Source organism: Carcharodon carcharias, chromosome 11, assembly GCF_017639515.1.
Source record: "Carcharodon carcharias isolate sCarCar2 chromosome 11, sCarCar2.pri, whole genome shotgun sequence".
NCBI classification, from domain to species: Eukaryota; Metazoa; Chordata; class Chondrichthyes; order Lamniformes; family Lamnidae; genus Carcharodon; species Carcharodon carcharias.
In genome coordinates this window covers 6,287,741-6,308,686 of record NC_054477.1, presented here as the reverse complement: position 1 = coordinate 6,308,686, position 20,946 = coordinate 6,287,741, and the positions used below count along the sequence as shown (strand labels likewise).

The 20,946-nt window shown below is 46.3% G+C and overlaps 1 protein-coding gene across 1 annotated transcript; it reads left to right on the top strand.

Annotated features, from left to right (window-relative positions):
• The first annotated feature begins 2,205 nt into the window (after positions 1-2,205).
• On the top strand, positions 2,206-10,647 carry LOC121284287 (neuronal acetylcholine receptor subunit alpha-10-like). The gene is made up of 4 exons (XM_041199641.1): positions 2,206-2,344; positions 5,849-6,005; positions 6,859-7,385; positions 9,636-10,647. The coding sequence occupies exons 3-4, from the start codon at positions 6,884-6,886 to the stop codon at positions 9,956-9,958; spliced, it is 825 nt and encodes a 274-aa protein (XP_041055575.1). The 5' UTR covers positions 2,206-2,344; positions 5,849-6,005; positions 6,859-6,883; the 3' UTR covers positions 9,959-10,647.
• The last annotated feature ends 10,299 nt before the right edge of the window (positions 10,648-20,946 follow it).

The following is a 20,946-nucleotide window of genomic DNA, read 5'->3' as shown; positions in this document are numbered from 1 at the left end:
GAAATGACGAAAAAGACAAATTGTTTTCATATCCCGATGATTTTTCTCCAGGATTGCACACAGCGGATTGATCTTCAATTCCTGGGGACTCCATGCCAACCCGGGGGGGGAGCGGTCTTTGGGTTTGGGGAGGGGAACACCAGGATTGAGGGGGTTCTAGATGGGGGACTCTGAGATTAAGGGGGTTCTGGGAGTGGGGTCTTTGGGATTGGGGTTTTTCCCCAGTCATTGTCAGATTCCCTCCTCCAGTCACTGGGCTGCCTCCCCATATGATGTGAGGTCAGTGGGAATCTGGGAATGGATTTGGGAAGATTCCTCTCTCTCTCTCCCTCTTTCTCTTTCTGACTCCCTCTATCTCTCTCCCTCTCTTTCTTTCTCTTTCTCCCCGTCTCCCTCTGTCTGTTTGTCTCTCTCTCTCTCTCCCTCTTTCTCTTTCTGACTCCCTCTATCTCTCTCCCTGTCTGATTCTCTCTCCCTCTGTCTCCCTCTTTCTCTTTCTGACTCTCTCTGTCTCCCTCCTTTTCTCTGTCTCTCCCCGTCTCCCTCTATCTCTCTCTGTCTCCCTCTATCTCTCTCCCTGTCTGTCTCTCTCCCTCTCTCTCTGTCTCCCGCTATCTCACTCTCGCCACCAGCTGGGATGAAAGTTCTGCTCCTGATCTCTCTCTCTCTTTTCACAGGTATTTACACCTTTCCCTTTACCTGAAGCTACTTTAACCTGAACTTTTACAGCAGGGTTTTTTTTTGTATCCCAGTTGGATTTTACAGGGATGTTGGTTCTATTCCTGATTTTTGGATGAAATTTACTGCATTAATATAAAACACCTTTCTTAAAGTTCTGTTAATTTCAGGGATCCCCGCCTCCGGCTAACTGAAATTTTCCTGATTTCCCGAACACTCTCCGACATTGGAGCTGTTGCTGGGTTTGCAGTCGGGATCAGGATCCACCCAGTCTGATTCTGCCCCATCTCCCGGGAGCGCTGCATCCAGCCCCAGCTGGCTCGGCCTAAATAGCCAAGTGGTTATGGTACTGGGTTTGTAACCCCAAGATCAAGAGTTCAAATCTCACAATGGCAAACTATGAAACAATCCAGCCCCGGCTGTTAAAACCAGGACCAGGTCCAAACTGGCGGCAGAACTGGAGCCTGGGAATTCAGAGTCTGCACCCAGCCCAGCTCTTCATCTCCAGACCTGTCCCATTCTCCCTCTCTGTTTCTCTGTCTCATTCCCTCTGTCTGTCTCTCTCATTCTCTGTCTCTCAGCCTCTCCTTCCCTCTGTTTCTGTCTTTGTTTCTCTCTCTCTGTTCCTCTGTCTCATTCCCTCTGTCTCTCTCTCATTCTGTCTCTCAGCCTCTCCTTCCCTCTGTTTCTGTCTTTGTCTCTCTCTCTCTGTTCCTCTGTCTCATTCCCTCTGTCTCTCTCTCTCTCTCTCATTCTCTGTCTCTCAGCCTCTGTCTCATTCTCTCTCCTTCCCTCTGTTTCTATCTCATTCTCTGTCTCAGTTTCTGTCTCTGCCTCCTCTCCTTGTGTCTTTATTCACGCTGTCCATCTATCTGTCTCAGTCTGTTTCATTCTATCTCTCTGCCCCTCTCTTTTCTAGTTTCCTTTTCCCCTCAGTCTGTTTTCCCTCCCTTGATACACCTCTCCATTCAGTCTCTGACACTATTTATTTCAATTTTCTGCTCATGTCTCTATTCCCACGATCTCTCTCTCTCTTGTCTTTTCTATTTTCTCTTTCTCTCTCTCTCCACAGCTCTCAATCTTCTCCTGATGCCTCTCTCTCTCTGCCAATCTGTTTTTATCACATCTGCATGCGTATTTATTTCCTCTCTCTCTCTCTTTCTTCCCCTTACGCTCTTTTCCTGAGCTGTTTGGTTAAAAAATGTCCTTTCAGGAAAAGATTAATGACATATTTAGAGGAACAGATGTTCTCCGTGCCCAGAAACCCAGCCATCCCTCTGCACTGACTAACACCGTCCCAGAAATGCAAAACCTGTCCTGTGAATTATGAGCAACAATGAATTTGATGAAATCTGTAATTATTTAGTGTGATTACACAAGCTCCGCTCTCCAAAGTGACGAGGGAGGTTTCAGCCAGGGTGTTTACTCCGCATTTCTGTGCCTTGCTCTCGGTGTGAACAGGATTCATGGTTTAATGTTTACAGAGCTGACTCACTTGTTACACCCTCTCAGTCGATTCCAGGTTCGCTTTGTGCCAAGGGAAATTTTGCCAACCAACTGCTCCATGATTTATTTGTGAATGATTCCAGCGATTTGAGGCCAGTGCTGAACAGATCAGGCGCTCAATGTGACCCTGCAAATCACACTCTTCCAGATTATAGATATGGTAACCTCAACCCCCTCGATGTCCCCTTTGCTCCCCAATGTTACCCTGCAAATACCCCTGTTCCCCAGTCTCTCCCCTCTCTCTCTCTCTCTCTGTCCCCTATCTATCTCTCTCTGTGCACTATCTCTCTCTCTCTCTCTCTCTCTCTTAACTCTATCTTTCTCTATCAACTCTATCTTTCTCTATCCACTCTATCTGTCTCCCCTCTACCTCTCTATCTCTCTCTCCCCCAGTCTTTCCTCACTCTTTGTCTCTCCCCCAGTCTGTCCTCTCTCTCTCCCTCAGTCTCTCCCCTCTCTATCTCTCTCTCTCTCCCTCCTAGTCTGTCCCCTCTCCATCTCTCTCTATCCCCCAGTCTGTCCTCTCTCTGTCTGCCTCTCTCTTTCTCTCTGTCTCTGTCTCTTTCTCTCTCTCTGTCTCTCTCCCAGTCTCTGCCCTCTCTCTCCCTTCTCTTTCTCTCTCTCTCTCTGTCTCTCCCCTTTTTATCGCTCTCTCCCAATCTGTCCGATCTCTCTCTCTCCCCCATCCCCACCTCCACCTCCAGCCCAGTCTGTCCATTCTCTTTCTCTCTCTCTCCCTCTCCCAGTCTGTCCTCTATCTCTCTCTCTCTCTCTCTTCCCCCCCTCCCCCCAAGTCTGTCCATTCTCGTTCTCTCTCTCTCTCTCCCAATCTCTCCTCTCTCTCTCCCCTCTCTATCTCTCTCTGTCTCTCCTAGCCTGGCCCCTCTCTATCTCTCTCTCCCCCAGTCTGTCCCCTCTCTATCTCTCTTTCTGTCTGTTCCCTAGTCTGTCCTGTCTCTATCTGCATTTATATCATGCGGCTGTTCCTTAACTGCCCTCTGAAATTGCCAAGCAAGCCACTCAGCTCAAGGGCAATTAGGGATGGGTAACAAATGCTGGTCTTGCCAGTGACACCCAATAACATCAAAAAATAAAGAAAATAATACAAAAAACCTTTCACAACCTCATGACCTCCCAAAGTGGATTACATACAATGAAGCACTTTTCAAGTGTAGGAAACCTAATAGCCAATTTGTGCGCAGCAAACTCCCACTAAGAATTAAGGACCAGATAATGTGTTTTGGTTGTTGGTGGGTTGAGGGTTAATTATTAGATAGTTGGGGAGTTATTACGTGGTCCTACTTTTCGAAATAGTGCCTTGGGATCAGCCAAGAGAGCAGATGGTTTACTGTCAAATCCAGATGATGGCACCTCTGACAGTGCGGCACTCCCTCAGTACTGACCCTCTGACAGTGCAGCACTCCCTCAGTACTGACCCTCTGACAGTGCGGCACTCCCTCAGTACTGACCCTCTGACAGTGCGGCACTCCCTCAGTACTGACCCTCTGACAGTGCGGCACTCCCTCAGTACTGACCCTCTGACAGTGCGGCACTCCCTCAGTACTGACCCTCTGACAGTGCGGCACTCCCTCAGTACTGACCCTCTGACAGTGCGGCACTCCCTCAGTACTGACCCTCTGACAGTGCGGCACTCCCTCAGTACTGACCCTCTGACAGTGCGGCACTCCCTCAGTACCGACCCTCTGACAGTGCAGCACTCCCTCAGTACTGACCCTCTGACAGTACAGCACTCCCTCAGTACTGACCCTCTGACAGTACAGCACTCCCTCAGTACTGACCATCTGGCAGTGCAGCACTCCCTCAGTACTGACCCTCTGACAGTACAGCACTCCCTCAGTACTGACCCTCTGACAGTACAGCACTCCCTCAGTCCTGACCATCTGACAGTGCAGCATTCCTTCAGTACTGACCCTCTGACAGTGCTGCACTCCCTCAGTACTGACTCTCTGACAGAGCAGCACTCCCTCAGTACTGACCATCTGACAGTGCAGCACTCCCTCAGTACTGACCCTCTGACAGAGCAGCACTCCCTCAGTACTGACCATCTGACAGTGCAGCACTCCCTCAGTACTGACACTCTGACAGTGCAGCATTCCCTCAGTACTGACCCTCTGACAGTTCAGCTCTCCCTCAGTACTGACCCTTTGACAGTGCTGCACTCCCTCAGTACTGCCCCTCTGACAGTGCAGCGCTCACTCAGTTCCGCCCCTCCAATAGTGCAACACTCACTCAGTACTGACCCTCTGACAGTGCTGCACTCCCTCAGTACTGACCCTCTGACAGTGCAGCACTCCCTCAGTACTGCACTAGAAGCGTCCACCTGGATTTTGTGCTCCAGTATCTGGGTTGTTTTAAACTCATAACTTTCTACCTCAGAGGGTGTGAACAACAGCAAAGTCGTGACACATTTAAACAATGTGTCTCAATTTGGCTAAGGTGAGAGAGAGACACATAGACCCCAACGCCAGGTTCTTTTGCAATGCTCCCTCCCAATGTCAAATCACCTGCCAAACTCATTGCTCAAACTCATGCACATTGAGTGGTGTTGAGCTGGTGGTGAATCTACATGAGATTGGAGAATGGGTTCTCCAATTGGAGATATGGTCGCACACTTATCCCATGTTACACATTAACCAGTATTTACAGCATGGAAACAGACCATTCAGCCCAACTTCTCTGTGCTAGCATTTATGCTCCACACACCCCTCCCCCCCCACCCACCCCCTCTTCATCTCACCCTATCTTTCCATCCCTTTCTTCCTCTTGTGTTTATCCAGCTTCCCCTTAAATACACCCACGAAACATTATTATAGAAAATAATTATCGGGAAGACTGTAGCCATTGTTTTCGGACCCACTCTGTTCCCTAACTATCCCCTCCATCCCTCTCCCTGGCAACAGTCTGAGGCTAACCCAGTCGGTTCACAACCTCGATGTCATATTTGGCCTCAAGATGAGCTTCTGATCGCACATTTGCGGTATTATTAAAACCTCCTATTTCCACCTCTGTAACATCCGTCCAACTCCCTCCATGAATCAGCTGATCTGCTGCTGAAACCCTCACCCAGGCCTTTGTTCCCTCTAGACTCGACTATTCCAACACCCCCCACCCCCCCCCCAACGGCTAGTCTCCCACATTCTACCCTCCGTAAATTGAGGTCATTCAAAACTCAGCTGCCCCCTGTAATTCATAGCGAGTCACCCCCGTGCAGCCTCGAGTTTAAAAGTCTCCACTTTGTTTTCAAATCCCTCCATGCCCCCACCCCACCCCCAATCCCTGTAATCCCCTCCAGCCCCCAACCCTCCCAGATCTCTGCGCTGCTCTAATTCTGGCCTCTTGTGCACCCTCGATTTTAATCCCTCCGCCATTGGTGGCCGAGCCTTCAGTGGCCTGGGCCCCAAGCTCTGGAATTCCCCCCACTAAACCTCTCCACCTCCACCTCACTTTCCTCCTTCCGCCAGGCTTTTTGTCATCTGATCTTAATATCTCTTTAGGTAGCTCAGCGTCAGATTTATGTTTGATAGTCGCTCCTTTGAAGCACCTGGCAATGCTTTACTGTGTTAAAGGCGCTATGTAAATGCTAATTTTGTTGTTGTATTTGTGCTATTCATTTTCATAAAGCAACAGGGGTGATGTGTTTCAGGATGAAAGGAACCAGATGTTGACAACATACCTGTGGATCAGACAGGTGTGGGATGATGCATTCCGACACTGGGATAAAGATGAATACGGTGCCCTTGACGAGTTACATGTACCCAGTAGCTATGTGTGGAAGCCTGATATAGTTCTATATATAACAGGTAGGTCAGCCCAGTATTAAACTCAGCCTGATTTGAGTCAGAGTTCAGACCGTCCTAAGCAGGGCAGAGGGCAAAAGAGTAAAGGGCAGAGGGCAAAAGAGTAAAGGGCAATGAGACAAATGATGAGATATTCATTGAGGGCCGAATTTTGACCAGGACACGCTGACCTCATTTCTAGAATAATCTATTCGTGGAGGCAGGTTCAATCGAGGTATTCAAAAGGGAATTGGTTTGCTAAAAACAAAAAAACTGCGGATGCTGGAAATCCAAAACAAAAGCAAAAACAGAATTACCTGGAAAAACTCAGCAGGTCTGGCAGCATCGGCGGAGAAGAAAAGAGTTAACGAGTTGGTTTGCTACCTGGAAAGAGAGAGTGTGCAAGGTTTCAGGAATAAGGCAGGGGAGTGGGACTAGGTGGAATGCTCTTTCAGAGCCTGCCCAGGCTCGATGGGCTGAATGGCCTCCTTCTGCACTGTGAAGATTCTGTGATTGGCCAGGTTAATTCTGTGGACCTTGAGTCGATTGGGTTTGGTCACCTTTTCTTTTCTTTGTCTCCCATTCTCCCCCCTCTTCCTCCATCCTCCTCCCCAATTTATTTCCCCTTCCCCCCCTCATCTATCCCCTTCCCCTCCCCATTCTCCCCTCCCACTCCTTCCACTTTCCCCAACCTCCCTCTTCCAACTCCTCCTTCAACCTCCTCCCCTCCTTCTCTCCCTCCTCTTCCTCCCCTCCTCCTCCACTTCTGCCCCCCCCTCCTCCCACTCCTCTCCTCCCACTCCACCCCACTCCCCTCCCCTACTCCACCTCTTCCCCCCACCCCCGTCATCCTCCCCTCCCCCTCTCCCCCCTCCAGCACTGAAGATCAATTCACCAGCCCCATGGAAACCAACGCTGTTGTCAGGCACGATGGGCAAGTGGATTCCCCAGCAATTGCCAGGACCTCCTGCAAGGCCGACATCTCCTCCTTCCCATTCGATGGCCAATGGTGCCCTTTGACCTTTGGCTCTTGGACCTACAGTGGAAACGAAGCCAACCTGGTGCACGGTTTAGATGTGGCGGAGCTCAGCGACTTTGTGGAGAATGTGGAGTGGGAGGTTCTGGGCACGGTCACTGAGAGGAACATCGTCCTGTCCGGGTGCTGCTCGGAACCCTACCCTGACATCACCTTCACCCTCATCCTGCACAGACGGCCAGCCTTTCACATCTACAACTGGCTCCTCCCCTGCACGATGATTTCCTCCCTGGTTCCTCTGAACTTCTCTCATCCGATCGACTCAAATGAAAATGTTTCACTTGGTGTCACTATCCTCCTGGCTTTCACTGTCTTCCAGCAGATGGTGGCAGAGATCGTGCCCCCATCAGAGACTCTGCCCCTCATCGGTGAGTCACCATATTCCCTTTGTTGTGTCTACACCAGGTGGCTGAGCCCCGGTGGGTAAGATTGAGGATTGAAGACCTGCCCAGAGATTTGAGCACAAGTCCCAGGGTGACCAACACTCCCAGGGCAGTCAAAAGAAAACTTTCAATAATGTGAGGACGTGGCCAAAGCACTTTACAATCGACGAGGCACAGACTCGATGGGCTGAAGGGCCTCTTCTGCACTCTGATTCTGAGGCACTTATTGAAGTGTAGTCACTGTGGTAATGTAGCCAACAGGGATTTACCCACGTTAAACTCCTACAAATGGTCATGAGATAATGACCAAACCGTTGTTTGTGATGTTGAATGAGGGATAAATATTGGCCGGAACGGTCAGAGAGAATTCCCTGTTCTTTTATATCCACCTACAATAGCAGATAGGCTTTTTAACACCTCATCTGAAAGACAGCACCTCCAAGGGTGCTGAACTCTTTCAGTACATCCTCTGCCACTGTGACAAAGGTAAACTTTCCCCCCTCGTCCTTCTTCACCTGTCTGCAGCCTCTGACCTGGTTTGACCACACCTTCTCCCCCAACACCTCTCCACTGTTGTCCAGCTGGGTGGGACTGCTCTCACCTGCTTCCATTCTTACCTATCTCATCGTAGCCATTTGCAACGGCTCCTCTTCCTGCTCCCGGACCCTCCCCTCTGGTGTCCCCCAAGGGTCTATCCTTGCCCACCCCCCCTATTTCTCATCAACATGCCGTCAATCACCAAAGACACAGTGTTAGTTTTCACGTGTACACTGACAACGCCCAGCTCGACCTCACCACCACCTCTCTCCACTCCTCCACTGTTGCTAAATTATCAGACATCCAGTACTGGATGAGCAGAAATTTCCTCCAACTAAATATTGGGAAGACTGAAGCCATTATTTCGTTCCCTCTTCCAAACTCTGTTGCCTAGCAACTGATTCCATCCCTCTCCCTGGCAAGTGGCTGAAGCTGAATCAGGCTGTTCACAACCTTGGTAATTTTCCAAGATAATTTTCTGACCACAACTCCACACCACCACTCTATTCCCGCCTCTGTAACACCGCCTGACCTCACCCCTGTCTCAGCTCATCCGCCGCTGAAACCCTCATCCATACCTCCAGACTCGACTCATTCTACCCACCTTGAAGTCATCCTGTCACCCCTGTGCTCCCTGATCTACACTGGCTCCCGGTCAAGCAACATCATCTTGATTTTAAAATTCTTATCCTTAGTTTTCGAATCCCCCCATGGCCTCGCCCCTCCCTATCTCAGTTGTCTCCTCCAGCTCTACATCCCTCCGAGGTACCTGCACTCGCCTAAATCCAACCTCTCGAACATCCCCGATTTTAATCGTCCCACCATCAGTGGCCGTGCCTTCAGCTGTCTGGACCCTAAGGCCTAGAATTCCCTCCCCGAACCTCTCCGCCTCACTTTCCTACTTGAAGACGCTCTTTAAAACCGACCCCTTTGACCAAGCTTTTGACCATGAGGACTAGAATATAAAAGCAGGGATGTGCTGCTGAGGCTTTATAAGGCTCTGGTCAGACCATATTTAGAATATTGTGAGTAATTTTGGGCCCCGTATCTCAGGAAGGATGTTCTGGCCCTGGAGAGGGTCCAGAGGAGGTTCACGAGAATGATCCCAGGAATGAAAGGCTTAACGTATGAGGAACGTTTGAGGACTCTGGGTCTATACTCGATGGAGTTTAGAAGGATGAGGAGGATCTGATTGAAACTTACAGAATACTGAAAGGCCTGGATAGAGTGGACATGGGGAAGATGTTTCCATTAGTAGGAGAGACTAGGACCCGAGGGCACAGCCTCAGAGTAAAGGGAAGACCTTTTAGAACAGAGATGAGGAGAAACTTCTTTAGCCAGAGAGTGGTGAATCTATGGAATTCATTACCACAGAAAGCTGTGGAGGCCAGGTCATTGAGTGTATTTAAGACCGAGATAGATAGGTTCTATGATTGGTAAGGGGATCAAAGGTTACAAGGAGAAGGCGGGAGAATGGGGTTGAGAAACTTATCAGCCATGATTGAATGGCGGAGCAGACTCGATGGGCCAAATGGCCTAATTTCTGCTCCTGTGTCTTATGGTCTTATGGTCCATCTGACCTCACATCTCCTCATGAGGCTCAGGGTCATACTTTATTTCAGATTGCTCCCCTGGAGCCCCTTGGGATGTTTCATTATGTGAAAGGTGCTATATAAATATAAGTTTTTGTTGTTTTAGGGAAGTACTACATTGCTACCATGATGATGATGACAGCTTCCACGGCCCTGAGTATGCTGATCGTGAACATCCATCGCTGTGGTCCTGAGACCAAGCCTGTTCCCAGCTGGGTCAAAGTGGTCATCCTGCATCACATGGCCAGAATCCTCCTTGTCTGTGAGATGGGCAGGAACTGTCCGGGCAGCACAGAGGCAGTGAAATCAGACGGTCACCCCAAACTCGCCAGCAGCCGAAGAGGAGACCAGCGGCCAGAGGGAGCTGGAGGAACTCCTCAGCTACACGTCCACCAACTGCGGCCAAGCCTGGAAGGAGGTCAAGGTTGATCGCGGCCAATGGGCTTGTAGAGGACACTGCCCCCATCACTGGGAGAGGCTGGTCAGAAACATCGAGTTCACCAGGAACTCCCTCAGTTGCCAGAGGGAAACTCGGAGCTGGACTGCAGAGTGGAGGAAAGTGGCCAAAGTGCTGGACCGTCTCTACATGTGGCTCTTTGTCCTGATGGTCATCAGCCTGAGTGTCCTCGTCATGGTTAAAGCTCTGTAAATCCAGCCAGTCTGGCTCATTTTCACCTTCATCCATTGTCCAACTGCCTGATTTGCTGTTTAATAATCACCACCTCCACCAGCCAGATAATCTGACATGGTTATAAATCACAGAATCGCAGAATTATCACAGCAACAGAAGAAGGCCATTCGGTCCATCGTGCCTGCACCAGCTCTCTGATGCCCAAGCCACTCCCCAACCTTCCCTTTCAAACCCGGTACATTTTTCTCTTTTCTGTCTAATTCCCTTTAGAATGCTTCAGTTAAACCTGCCTCCACCACACTATCAGGCAGTGCATTCCAGAATGCAATTCCAATACATTCTTAACCGCTTGCTGGGGGAAAAGTGTTTTCTCAGGTCATATTTGCTCCTTTTGCCCATCACTTCAAACCTGTGCCCTCTCGTTCTCAATCCTTTTATGAGTGGGAACAGTTTCTCCCTATCTACTCTGTCCAGCCCCCTCATGATTCTGAACATCTCTATCAAATCTCCTCTTATCCTTCTCCTCTCCAAGGAGAATAGTCCCAACCTCTCCAATCTATCCTCATAGCTGAAGTTTCTCATCCCTGGAACCATTCTTGTAAACCTCTTCTGCACTTTCTCCAATGTGTTCACATCCTTCCTGTAATATGGCACCCAGAATTGTACACAATATTCCAGCTGAGGCAGAACTAGTGTCTTAGGCAAGATCAACATAACCTCCCTGCTCTTGTATTCTATGCCCCTGTTAATAAAGCCCGGGACACTGTATGCTTTATTAACTGCTCTCTCCACCTGTCTGGCTAGGCCATAACTGGAGTTTTGTGTCCAGTTCTGCTCAGCACCTTTTAGGAAGGATGTGAGGGTCCCTGAGAGGGTGCGGAGGAGGTTTACCAGGGATGGGGGACTTTAGTTAGAAGGTTTGGGCCGGAGAGGCTGGGGTTGTTCTCCTTGGAGCAAAGGAGAGATTAGAGGCAATGCTTTTGAGAGAGGATCCTGCAATTCTGGGTGAGATTTAATTTAACTCTTTGCGCCCCTTGACACCAGCCAATGAGGCATCTAACTCCAGGAGATATCAATATATGATAGTCCCTAATAAATCCAAATCAGAAATTCAGGAGAAGCTTCTTTACCAGAAAGTAGGGAGAATGTGGAACTTGCTCCCACAGGGAGTGTCTGAGGTGAATAGTATTAAATACAATTAACTGGGATAGCATGGTTAAAGAGAAGCTGGATAAACACATCAGGGAGAAAGGAGTAGAAGGATTTGGTGATAGGGTGAGAGAGTGTGGGATGAGTGTGAAGCATAAACACCAGCACAGACCTGTTGAGCTGAATGGCCTGTTTCCATCACGCCAATTCCATTTAATTCTAAACCAATCATCCCTCTTCCCCACCTCTGCCACTCACTTCTTGGGCTTTCTCCATATCTGTGTGTTTCTCTCCCTCTCTCTCTCTCTTCCCTCCCTCCCTCTATCTCACCCTCTCTCCGTCTGTCTGTCTGTCTGTCTGTCTGTCTCTCTCTCTCACTCTCCTCACCCCACCCCTCCCTCTTTTTGTCGCCCTCTCTCCACCTCTCTCTCTCTCTTTCTCTCTCCCTCTCTCTTGCCTTGGGTCTCTTCACTATCTCCCCTTCAGCTGCCGGAACCCCAAGGTCTGGAATTCCCTCCCTAAATCTCTCCGCCTCGTTACCTCACATTTCTCCTTTAAGACGCTTCTCAAAACCGACCCCTTTAACTGAGCTTTTGACCATCTGACTTCACATAGCGCCCCCTATGTAGCCCCTTTGGGACGTTTCATTACATTAAAGGTGTTATATAAATATAAGTTGTTGTTATCTTCCTTTCTCCCTCCCTCTGTCTCTGCCTTTGTGTTTCTCCCTGTCTCTCCGCATTCCCATCAAATAAAGGAAAACGAGCCAGAGAAAATCTTAGCAGCAACCACCCCCCCCCCACCTTCACTTTAAGATGCCGCATGTGATTAACACCCCTGACCCCCGTACTGCCAATCTGATGTTCAGAAGTGAGCAGCCCCAGTGTTCAATTTGCACCATCCAATTCAGAGCTTCTTTTACCAATTCCCAGTCAGGACGATCGCAAGTTACGGAGTGAATTCATTAACCCTTTGTTGTCACATCATCAACAAAGTCAGATTAATCTCGGCAAGCAGTTGTTACATGATCACAATTATCACCACTTGGGTTTAAATATTGAGTCTACCGATAGTTAATGGATTTGGACTGACAGCAGAAAATGTTGGCAGCACCTGCTGAGAGAGGAACAGGGTTAACGTTTCAGGTACACAACCTTTCATCAGGACTGGGTAAAGTTAGAGATGTGACAATCACAGTATTAGGAAGCTAGGAAGGTGATGAGGCAAAAGGGACAACAAATCCCTTCGGAACGAAGAGCAGAGCTTCTTGAAGATCGGCATTCTCTGGAAGAGAAATGGCCGTAAACTAACCACTAATGCAGAGATAGATACTTGAAGACAGGATTAGCTAGCAACTGAATAACAAATAATTAATGGACAGAGTTACTGAATTGCAGCTAAGGAAAGCTCACTATGTCTGTAATTTGCAATTAACTGGATTGCTGACCATAAACTCACTGTCAGAGATTCCTGTATTGGTGAGACTAATTTAGGATGACACCTTAGATTGCTGACAAGTTAACAGCATTGGATAACCCACTGACTGACTGAGCAGGTTAATAAATCATACAGGATCCTGGGCTTTATAAATAGGGGCACAGAATAAAAAAGCAAGAAACCTTTATAAAGTGAACCTTATAAAACTCAACCGGGGTATTGTGTCCCCTTCCGGGTGCCATACTTTGGGGAGGGTGTTAGATACATTAGAGAGGGAGCAGACAAGATTCACGAGAATGATTCCAGGGATGAGGAACTTCAGTTACGACCTTAGATTGGAGAAGTCGGGACTGCTTTCCTTGGAGAACAGAAGGCTGAGAGGGGATTTGGTAGAGGTGTTCAAGATCACAAGGAGTCTGGACAGAGTAGAGAGGGAGGAACTGATCCCATTGGTGGAAAGATCGAGAACCAGAGGGCACAGGTTTAACGTAATTAGTAAAAGATGCAATAGTGACACGAGGAGAAACTTTTTCACGCAGCGAGTGGTTAGGGTCTGGAATGCAATGCCTGAGAGTGCAGGGGAGGCAGATTCAATTGAGACTTTCAGAAGTGAATTGGACAGTTATCTGAAAAGGAAGAATGTGCAGGGTTATGAGGAGAAGACAGGGGGATGGCACTAAGTGAATTGCTCGTTCAGAGAGCTGGTGCAGACACGATGGGCCGAATAGCCTCCTCCTGCGCTGTAACAATTCTGTGATTCTGGAAGGAGAAGAGAAGACAAAGAGAATTTTCTGACTAACAAAATGAAACCCGGATTAGGATAAATCTCCTATTTATTTAAATTTCCCATTCAATTGGCCGACCAGTGTGACACGTGAGTTCAAAAGGTCATCTTAGTTCAATTCAATTCAGATGCTATTCTCCATTCAACAATTGATTGTAGGTACATTGCTTGTTCATTAAAAATCACACATAAATAAATAATTAACAATGAAAAAGAAAAAATACATCATCACAAAAATCTGACTGATTAAACATATGTTTAAAAAAAACAATTTCAGTGCCTTTTGTTAGGAACCAGAGATAGTTTAAGTCAGTTATATTTGTATTTGTGGGTGTTAGGAATGAGTTTTAGCTTTGATGTTTAAGTTTGATTTATCTTTCTTTTAACAAAGGGAGAACTTGAGTTTTAGTTTCACATAAATGATGCCTGCATTTTAATGAGGTTTATGACTCTTGAAGGGGAGTTAACAAAAACAAGGTAGAAAAAAAACTGTGCCGTTGCCTAGCAACAGGGTTTCAGAGAGAGAAGGGCCCCACACAGACAAAGAAACCGAAAGCAGTTTGAGTTGAGTTAGTCAGTGTGCTCTAAGGTTGAAAGCAGCTGCTGGCAGAATAGGAGAGGGACAGATAGCAAGTCCCAAACTAAAGTTGTAAGCCAGCTGCCAGGAGAAGCAGGACACCGGAGAGGGAACTGCAGGGAGCAGGTCCTAAAGGGAAAAGAGAAAGGCCCAAAATGCCCTTTAAGACAAGTCAAAGGACAAGAATCTAGAAATGCTCCTGTTCAGTGAAGTTAAGAGTGAGGAGCCGAGAAAGGCTCCAAGCTTCAGGGGAGAAAGCTGCAAGACGCAGGCTTGAAGCAAAATACACTTGCGAGAAGCCAGATCCAAGGAGACAGCCAAAGGTCTGTAGCTCTTTACTAATGGCAGGTGAAGCAGTGGTGATCTGTTGGCCCCTGAGCATTTGAAAGAGAATGCATGGAAGGAAGCTTGATTGCACATGGTGATCCGGGGAGAGGAACATCGAAAGGGTAGTTTGAAACCTTGGAGGCGGACTCATGTGGAAAGTGTCCAAGAGAAAGCATGGAAGAAGATTCCAAAGCTAGTTCTTCAAGAGTGGAGATTGGAAACCCTCGTGTGAAAGCCAGAGAGCAATGAGACTGGTTGGCTCACAGTGTGACAAGCGTCTGGGGGGAGTTGAGGAGAGATCCATAGCATCTGGTTACGGTAGCATCTGTCACTTGGTTTCAGAGTGTAGTGTGTCTGACCACAGGTTGTCCATAGTTTACATGGACTATGTACTTACTGTGAACATTAGAGTATCGGATAGCTTTTATAATTTGCATTATTCTTACAAATCTGTATATATCTGTAAAGGCATAGTTGTGGGTGAGGGAATATTGCAATATAATTCATCTTTTCTTGTTTAATGAATGTTTTATTCTTTTGTTAAAAGTTCATTAGCTGACTCCGGTGAATCTGTTCAGTAGCCACTCTCCATGTTTCTAAAGAAACAAATAAAAGTTAGGATCTATCAAGCTGGGTTTCACCCTGGGATCTGAATTGTCCAGTGGTAACATCAGCTGGGATCATAATTTTAAATAATCAATGAGGCAATACAGCCATAAAAATCACATAAACCAAACCAATGTTCCTTTAAATACCTGAAGATCCCTAGAATTGAAGCCTGTTAACGAACTGAGTTACCTTTCTCTCAGGGTGGAGGGGTTCCAGGTAGAGGCCAAGGGCTGCCAGCTGAGGCAGGCCATGAGTTTTAGCCCATGCACACTGCGCAGCAGCATGTCTGACTGTGTGTGGTCTGTCCTGGGGTTTTCCCCTTGCAGTTAAAGGGCTCGGAGCGCAGAATGGCACAAAAACCCAATCACAGTTTCCAATATGTAGCCATAAAAGGAGGGAGTCCTGAGACATTGGAGAGGAACCGCTGGGGCAAGGGCCACAAGAGAGGGAAAAACCAGCAGGAAGAAGACCAAGAGAAGGAGAGAAACCGCTGGAGAGAGAGCTAAAGGAAGAGGCTCCAGGCAATGAAAGAGATGCCATGTGTTGGGTCCATACAGGTCCAGATCAGAGAAGCCCTGGAGAGCTGATAAAGCAGAAGGCCATTGACTCCATGCTGTGGGCTGTTGGGGCATTGGGAACCCTTTGCAGCAGTGGTGTCCTGTTCAGTGTAGCTGAAGAGCTGGAACTGTGCCCGTGAGCCAGTGCTGAATTGCAACCTTGGGAATCCCAAGAGAAAGTAGTCTCAGGAGAAGAGGTTAATCCATCAGGAGGTGAACAGTCATGGAGGCAGTCACCGAGGGGATGACCTTTGGAGGGAATTCAGAGCTTAGATCTTCAAAGGTGAAGACTGGAAATCCCTCATGACGGAGGCAGAGTGTAATTCACAGTGGACACTGACATCTGGGTGGGTTATTGAGAAATCTGTGGGATCTGACTTGTGCAGTGTGGTGTGTATTACCACTGTTTGTCTGTTAATTCATATTTACCTCATGTTAATTTTGAATGTTTGAGTAAAAGATAGATATTGTAACTTGTTTTACTTTTCTGACTTTGTAAAGTTTATTTTGGTTTGGTTAAAAACCCTGAAATCTTGTGGCTTTATTCTCTTAGTGAGTACCTGGGATCTCAAATGTTGTTTAATTTAAACAAAACATTATTGGTCCCTAACAGGTTCGTAGCAAAATTTGGGGCTGTGACCCAGGATCATAACAAGCCCCTCTTCTATAAATCATTGCACCACTTACTTCATTCCCCTTACCAAAATTCATAAAGAGCGTCACTCCAAAGAAAAGCAATGAACATGTTCCATAAGAATGGCTGCCATGGGAGAAATAAGAAGAAAAAAAGAGGGGAAAAAGTGCTAGAGAGAGAGAGAGAGAGAGAAATGGATAGGAAAGGATCACCATGGCATGAAGTTTACATATTTCTAATAGTGCACCTACACACCATCTCATATAACCTTTGTTTTGCAATCTTGTTATTCGATAAAAGGATTCCCCAATTAAACTAGTGAAACTATTTTGGCATCAATCACTTGACACAGCAGGCACTTAAATGTTCTGGAAAATTCCAAAGTTAATAAGGCAAAAATACTTAGCCATAACAGGGTTGGTTTAAGTGAAAGGGGTAATCACCCCCCCTGTTCTACACCAACCTGCGGTTTACTCTTTGCATTGACACCAGTTCGATCATAGCTGATGTGAGGATGGATGTTATTATTTAATATTTTGGGCAATATTCTGTAAAGAAGACTCTGTGTTTGCGAGTGTGTCCATGATAAATTAAACTGGGGGAAGATTTGTAAAGACAGCTTGTCTGTGGGAGTAGACAGATGAAATGTAAAGGTACGTGGAGTTGAGATACAGATCAGTGTTAAACCACAGCAGATGTTATCGCTGAGCTAGCCAAATCCCAGAGGGAAACTTCTTTTACTGATTGTAACATTTTTTTTCTATTTTGAAAACAAGGGAAAGAACTACTGATCCCAGAAGCATAGAATCCTAGTAACACTTTTAGGATTTTAGAATTAAAAGATTTATTAACAAGAAGAAGAAAAAATAAGCACACAAGATTAAAGTTACACAGTTAAAAGAGTCTTACAAAACCTTCTCAAAAAAACCCACTTGGGCAGAACATACAAGTAAACACTTTCTTTGCAACAGCTCCCTTATAGATTTTTAACCATAAAAATCCAGTAATATTACCCAAGGCAAAAACTGCTGTCACTTCAGTAAAGGTATGCCACACAACACCTCACTCTCTTGCGCTCTGCTCTGGAAATCCAAAATAAAATTCAGAAACAGACTACTTTCTGAAAACAAAGATTTTTCTGGCTTGAAACTGGATGGCTGCTTCAAATTCAAATCCTTCATAGCTTTTCTCCACAGAGAGCTGCTCTCAGGACATCTGCCCCACACAGCCACACAACTCAGCTCAACATCTTTCCTTAAATATTCTTTTTCCCTTTCATCTACGTATCTCTATGTTTGTGTGTCTGTATATCTATGCACACATGGAAGTGCCTCTCTGTATCTGTGTTTTTACCGAGAGGTGAGCTAGATGCATGCATTTGTAATGAGAGGCTATGGTGAAGTTGAATGTACGAGTAAATAGGTTGGGTTTTAAAATTTGCATTCGGTGATAGTTAGGGACTTGACTTTTCAGCTGTTCAATTTCAAAGGGTAGTTTAGAAGTGACAAGGGACTTTTACAACTCACATAGGTTTCATAAGTAAGCAAGAGAAGGTTATTCAAATTTATTTGACCGAAAATGGAGGTAATAGGAAAACATGCAAAATTTTCATATTTTGGAAAAGTTGAGTTCAAAGAGGTGCTGAGGTCAATGTAATTGAAGATGAAAGGGAAAAAGAATATTTAAGGAAAGATGTTGAGCTGAGTTGTGTGGCTGTGTGGGGCAGATGTCCTGAGAGCAGCTCTCTGTGGAGAAAAGCTATGAAGGATTTGAATTTGAAGCAGCCATCCAGTTTCAAGCCAGAAAAGTCTTTGTTTTCAGAAATCAGTCTGTTTCTGAACTTTCTTCTGGGTTTCCAGAGCAGAGCGGAAGAGAGTGAGGTGTTGTGTGGCATACCTTTACTGAAGTGGCAGCAGTTTTTGCCTTGGGTAATATTACTGGATTTTTATGGTTAAAAATCTATAAGAGAGCTGTTGCTAAGAAGGAGTTTACTTGTATGTTCTGCCCAAGTGGGTTCTTTTGAGAAGGTTTTGTAAGACTCTTTTAACTGTGTAACTTTAATCTTGTGTGCTTAATTTTTTTCTTCTTGTTAATAAATCTTATAATTCTAAAATCCTAAAAGTGTTACTAGGATTCTATGCTTCTGGGATCAGTAGTTCTTCCCCTTGTTTTCAAAATAGAAAAAAATGTTATGATCAGTAAAAGAAGTTTCCCTCTGGGATTTAGCTAGTTCAGCGATAACATCTGCTGTGGTTGTAACACTGATCTGTATCTCAACTCCATGTACCTTATCCATATCCTTAATCCCCTTAGTCAACAAATATTTATCAATCTCAGCCTTAAACTCCAGTTGACTTCCCCCAGCTGTTTTAGGAGAGAGAGTTCCAGACTTCCATTCCTCTCTGTGTGAGGAAGCGCTTCCTGACATCCCCCTGAACAGCCTGGCTCGAATTTTAAGCTTCTGCCCCATTGTTCTGGACTCCCCACCCCTCAGAGGAAATAGTTTCTCTCTATTGACCCTATCGAATCCTTTACTCATTTTAAACATCTTGATTAGATCATCCCTTAATCTTCTAAGCTCAAGGGAATAGAAGATCAATGCAACTGGTCCTCATAACTTAACCTTTTTAGCTCCGGTATCATCCTGGTGAATCTGCGCTGCTCCTATTCCAAGGGAAATATTTTTTTAATTCTTTCGTAGGCTGTGTGTGTGTCACTGGCAAGGCCACTATTTGTTGCCCTTCTCTAAATGCCCTTGCTGGGCCATTTCAGAGGGCAGTTAAGAGTCAACCACATTGCTGGAGGTCTGGAGTCACATGTAGGCCAGGTCAGGTGAAGATGGCCTATTTCCTTCTCCTTCCCATTAAAGGGGAATCAGATGGGTTTTTATAACAATTGATGATAGTTTTCATGGTCACCATTACTGAGACTAACTTTCAATTCCAGATTATTAATTGAATTTAAATTCCACCAGCTACCATGGTAGGATTTAATCCCATGTCCCCAGGCCATCAGCCTAAACTGCTGGGTTATTAATCTAGTGACATCACCACCCTGTCCAGGTCACAGCCAGGAAGATCCAATGTTACATTTCCAGACAGGTTTGTCACCAAATCTCAGCCGAAGTTTTGACGTTTAGCCCCTTTGACCTGAGGAGGGTTTAAAGCTCCTGGTTGCTTTTCAGCGACCCCTGCTGGATTGTTTTGGGCAAAGATTGGCTGGGGGTGTCAGGGTTCAGAGGTCAGTGGGCCGGGGACTTGCCCCCAATGCTGACCTGGATTCTCATCAAAAATCCACAATCAAAAACTTCTGCTGAGAGAGTGTGAGTTTCAGTTGATTGCTCCCAATGTGGTTTTATGGAATTTAACCGAATTTATGTAATGCAAATTGGATAAATAAACTCACCTCTCAGTAAAAACACAGAGACAGAGATACAGAGAGGCACTTTCATGTGTGTACAGATATACAGACACAAAAACATAGAGATACATATACATGGGCTGCAGCAGTTCAAGAAGGCAGCTCACCACCATCTTCTCCAGGGCAACAAGGGATGGGCAATAAGTGCTGGGCCCAGCCAGCAAAGCCCACACCCTGTAAATTAGTTTTTAAAACTATGCAAAGAAACACATGCCCATGCAGTTATAAATATTCACATACCCTGGATAAATGGGTCATATTGAGAATGGCAAACTGTGACTATTGGAGTGCCACAGGGATCAGTGCTGGGGCCTCACTTATTTAAGATCTGTGTTAGTGACTGCCCTCTGGGGTCACTCAGTTCAAGGGCAATTAGGGATGGACAATAAGTGCTGTCCCTGCGACACCCACATCCCATGAAAGAATAGAACGATATGGTTCAGTACCACCTTGAGTCAGGGGCACTGACAGAGGAAAAACAACTTTATTAATTGCCTTTTAATTATGTGGAATCTGTCTTTAATTAATGATTTGGAGAATGACTGATATCCTGTCACCCTGACTCTCTATGATTAACAAGGAGAGGGTATCTTACCCACAGCAAACATAGATTGATGTTAAACAAGACATAACAGAGCAGCTTCTGCAAGAATCTTTAAAATATTCATGGCTCGAAAGGATTCACCTCGCGGCTACATAATTAAAGTCCAGATATCTCCTTTCCAACAGCAGCGTGTCCATACCCAACACTGCCTCTTATCTGGCTCAGCCAATCCCAGATCATAACTTCAGGAAGCCAGGAACTGAAATCATCGGGAACATGAGGTAGACGTGGAGGGAGAGTGGAGGAGAGTGTGGTGGGGGACGGGAAAGGGAAGAGTGGGAAAGGGAGAGAGAAAGTAAGGAGAGCGAGGGATGGAGAAAAGCAAGGAGAGAGGGAGAGAGAGGGAGGGAGAGACGAGGTTGCCGGGGGATACAAAGGGAGAAATAGGATGAAGAGCGGAGAGGGAGCGGCGAGCAGTCTATTTGGTGCTGGAAACTGTTTGGATGAGATTGAGAAACTGACCAGCATGATTAAGTCATTGGTGGTACAGTGGATCTGTTACTAGACTTAAAGGCCCAGGTTATTGTTCTGGGGACATGAGTTCAAATCCCACTACAGCAGCTGGTGGAATTTCCAAAATTAATAAATCTGAAATTAAAAGCTAGTTTCAGTAGTGGTGACCATGGCAACTGTCATCAATTGTTGTAAAAATCCGTCTGGGTCACTAATATCCTTCAGGGAAGGAAAT

Coding starts and splice junctions, on each gene's coding strand:
- LOC121284287 (XM_041199641.1), top strand. CDS start 6,884: ATGGAAACCAACGCTGTTGTCAGGCACGATGGGCAAGTGGATTCCCCA. Junction 7,386..9,635: donor AGAGACTCTGCCCCTCATCG/GTGAGTCACCAT, acceptor TTGTTGTTTTAG/GGAAGTACTACATTGCTACC.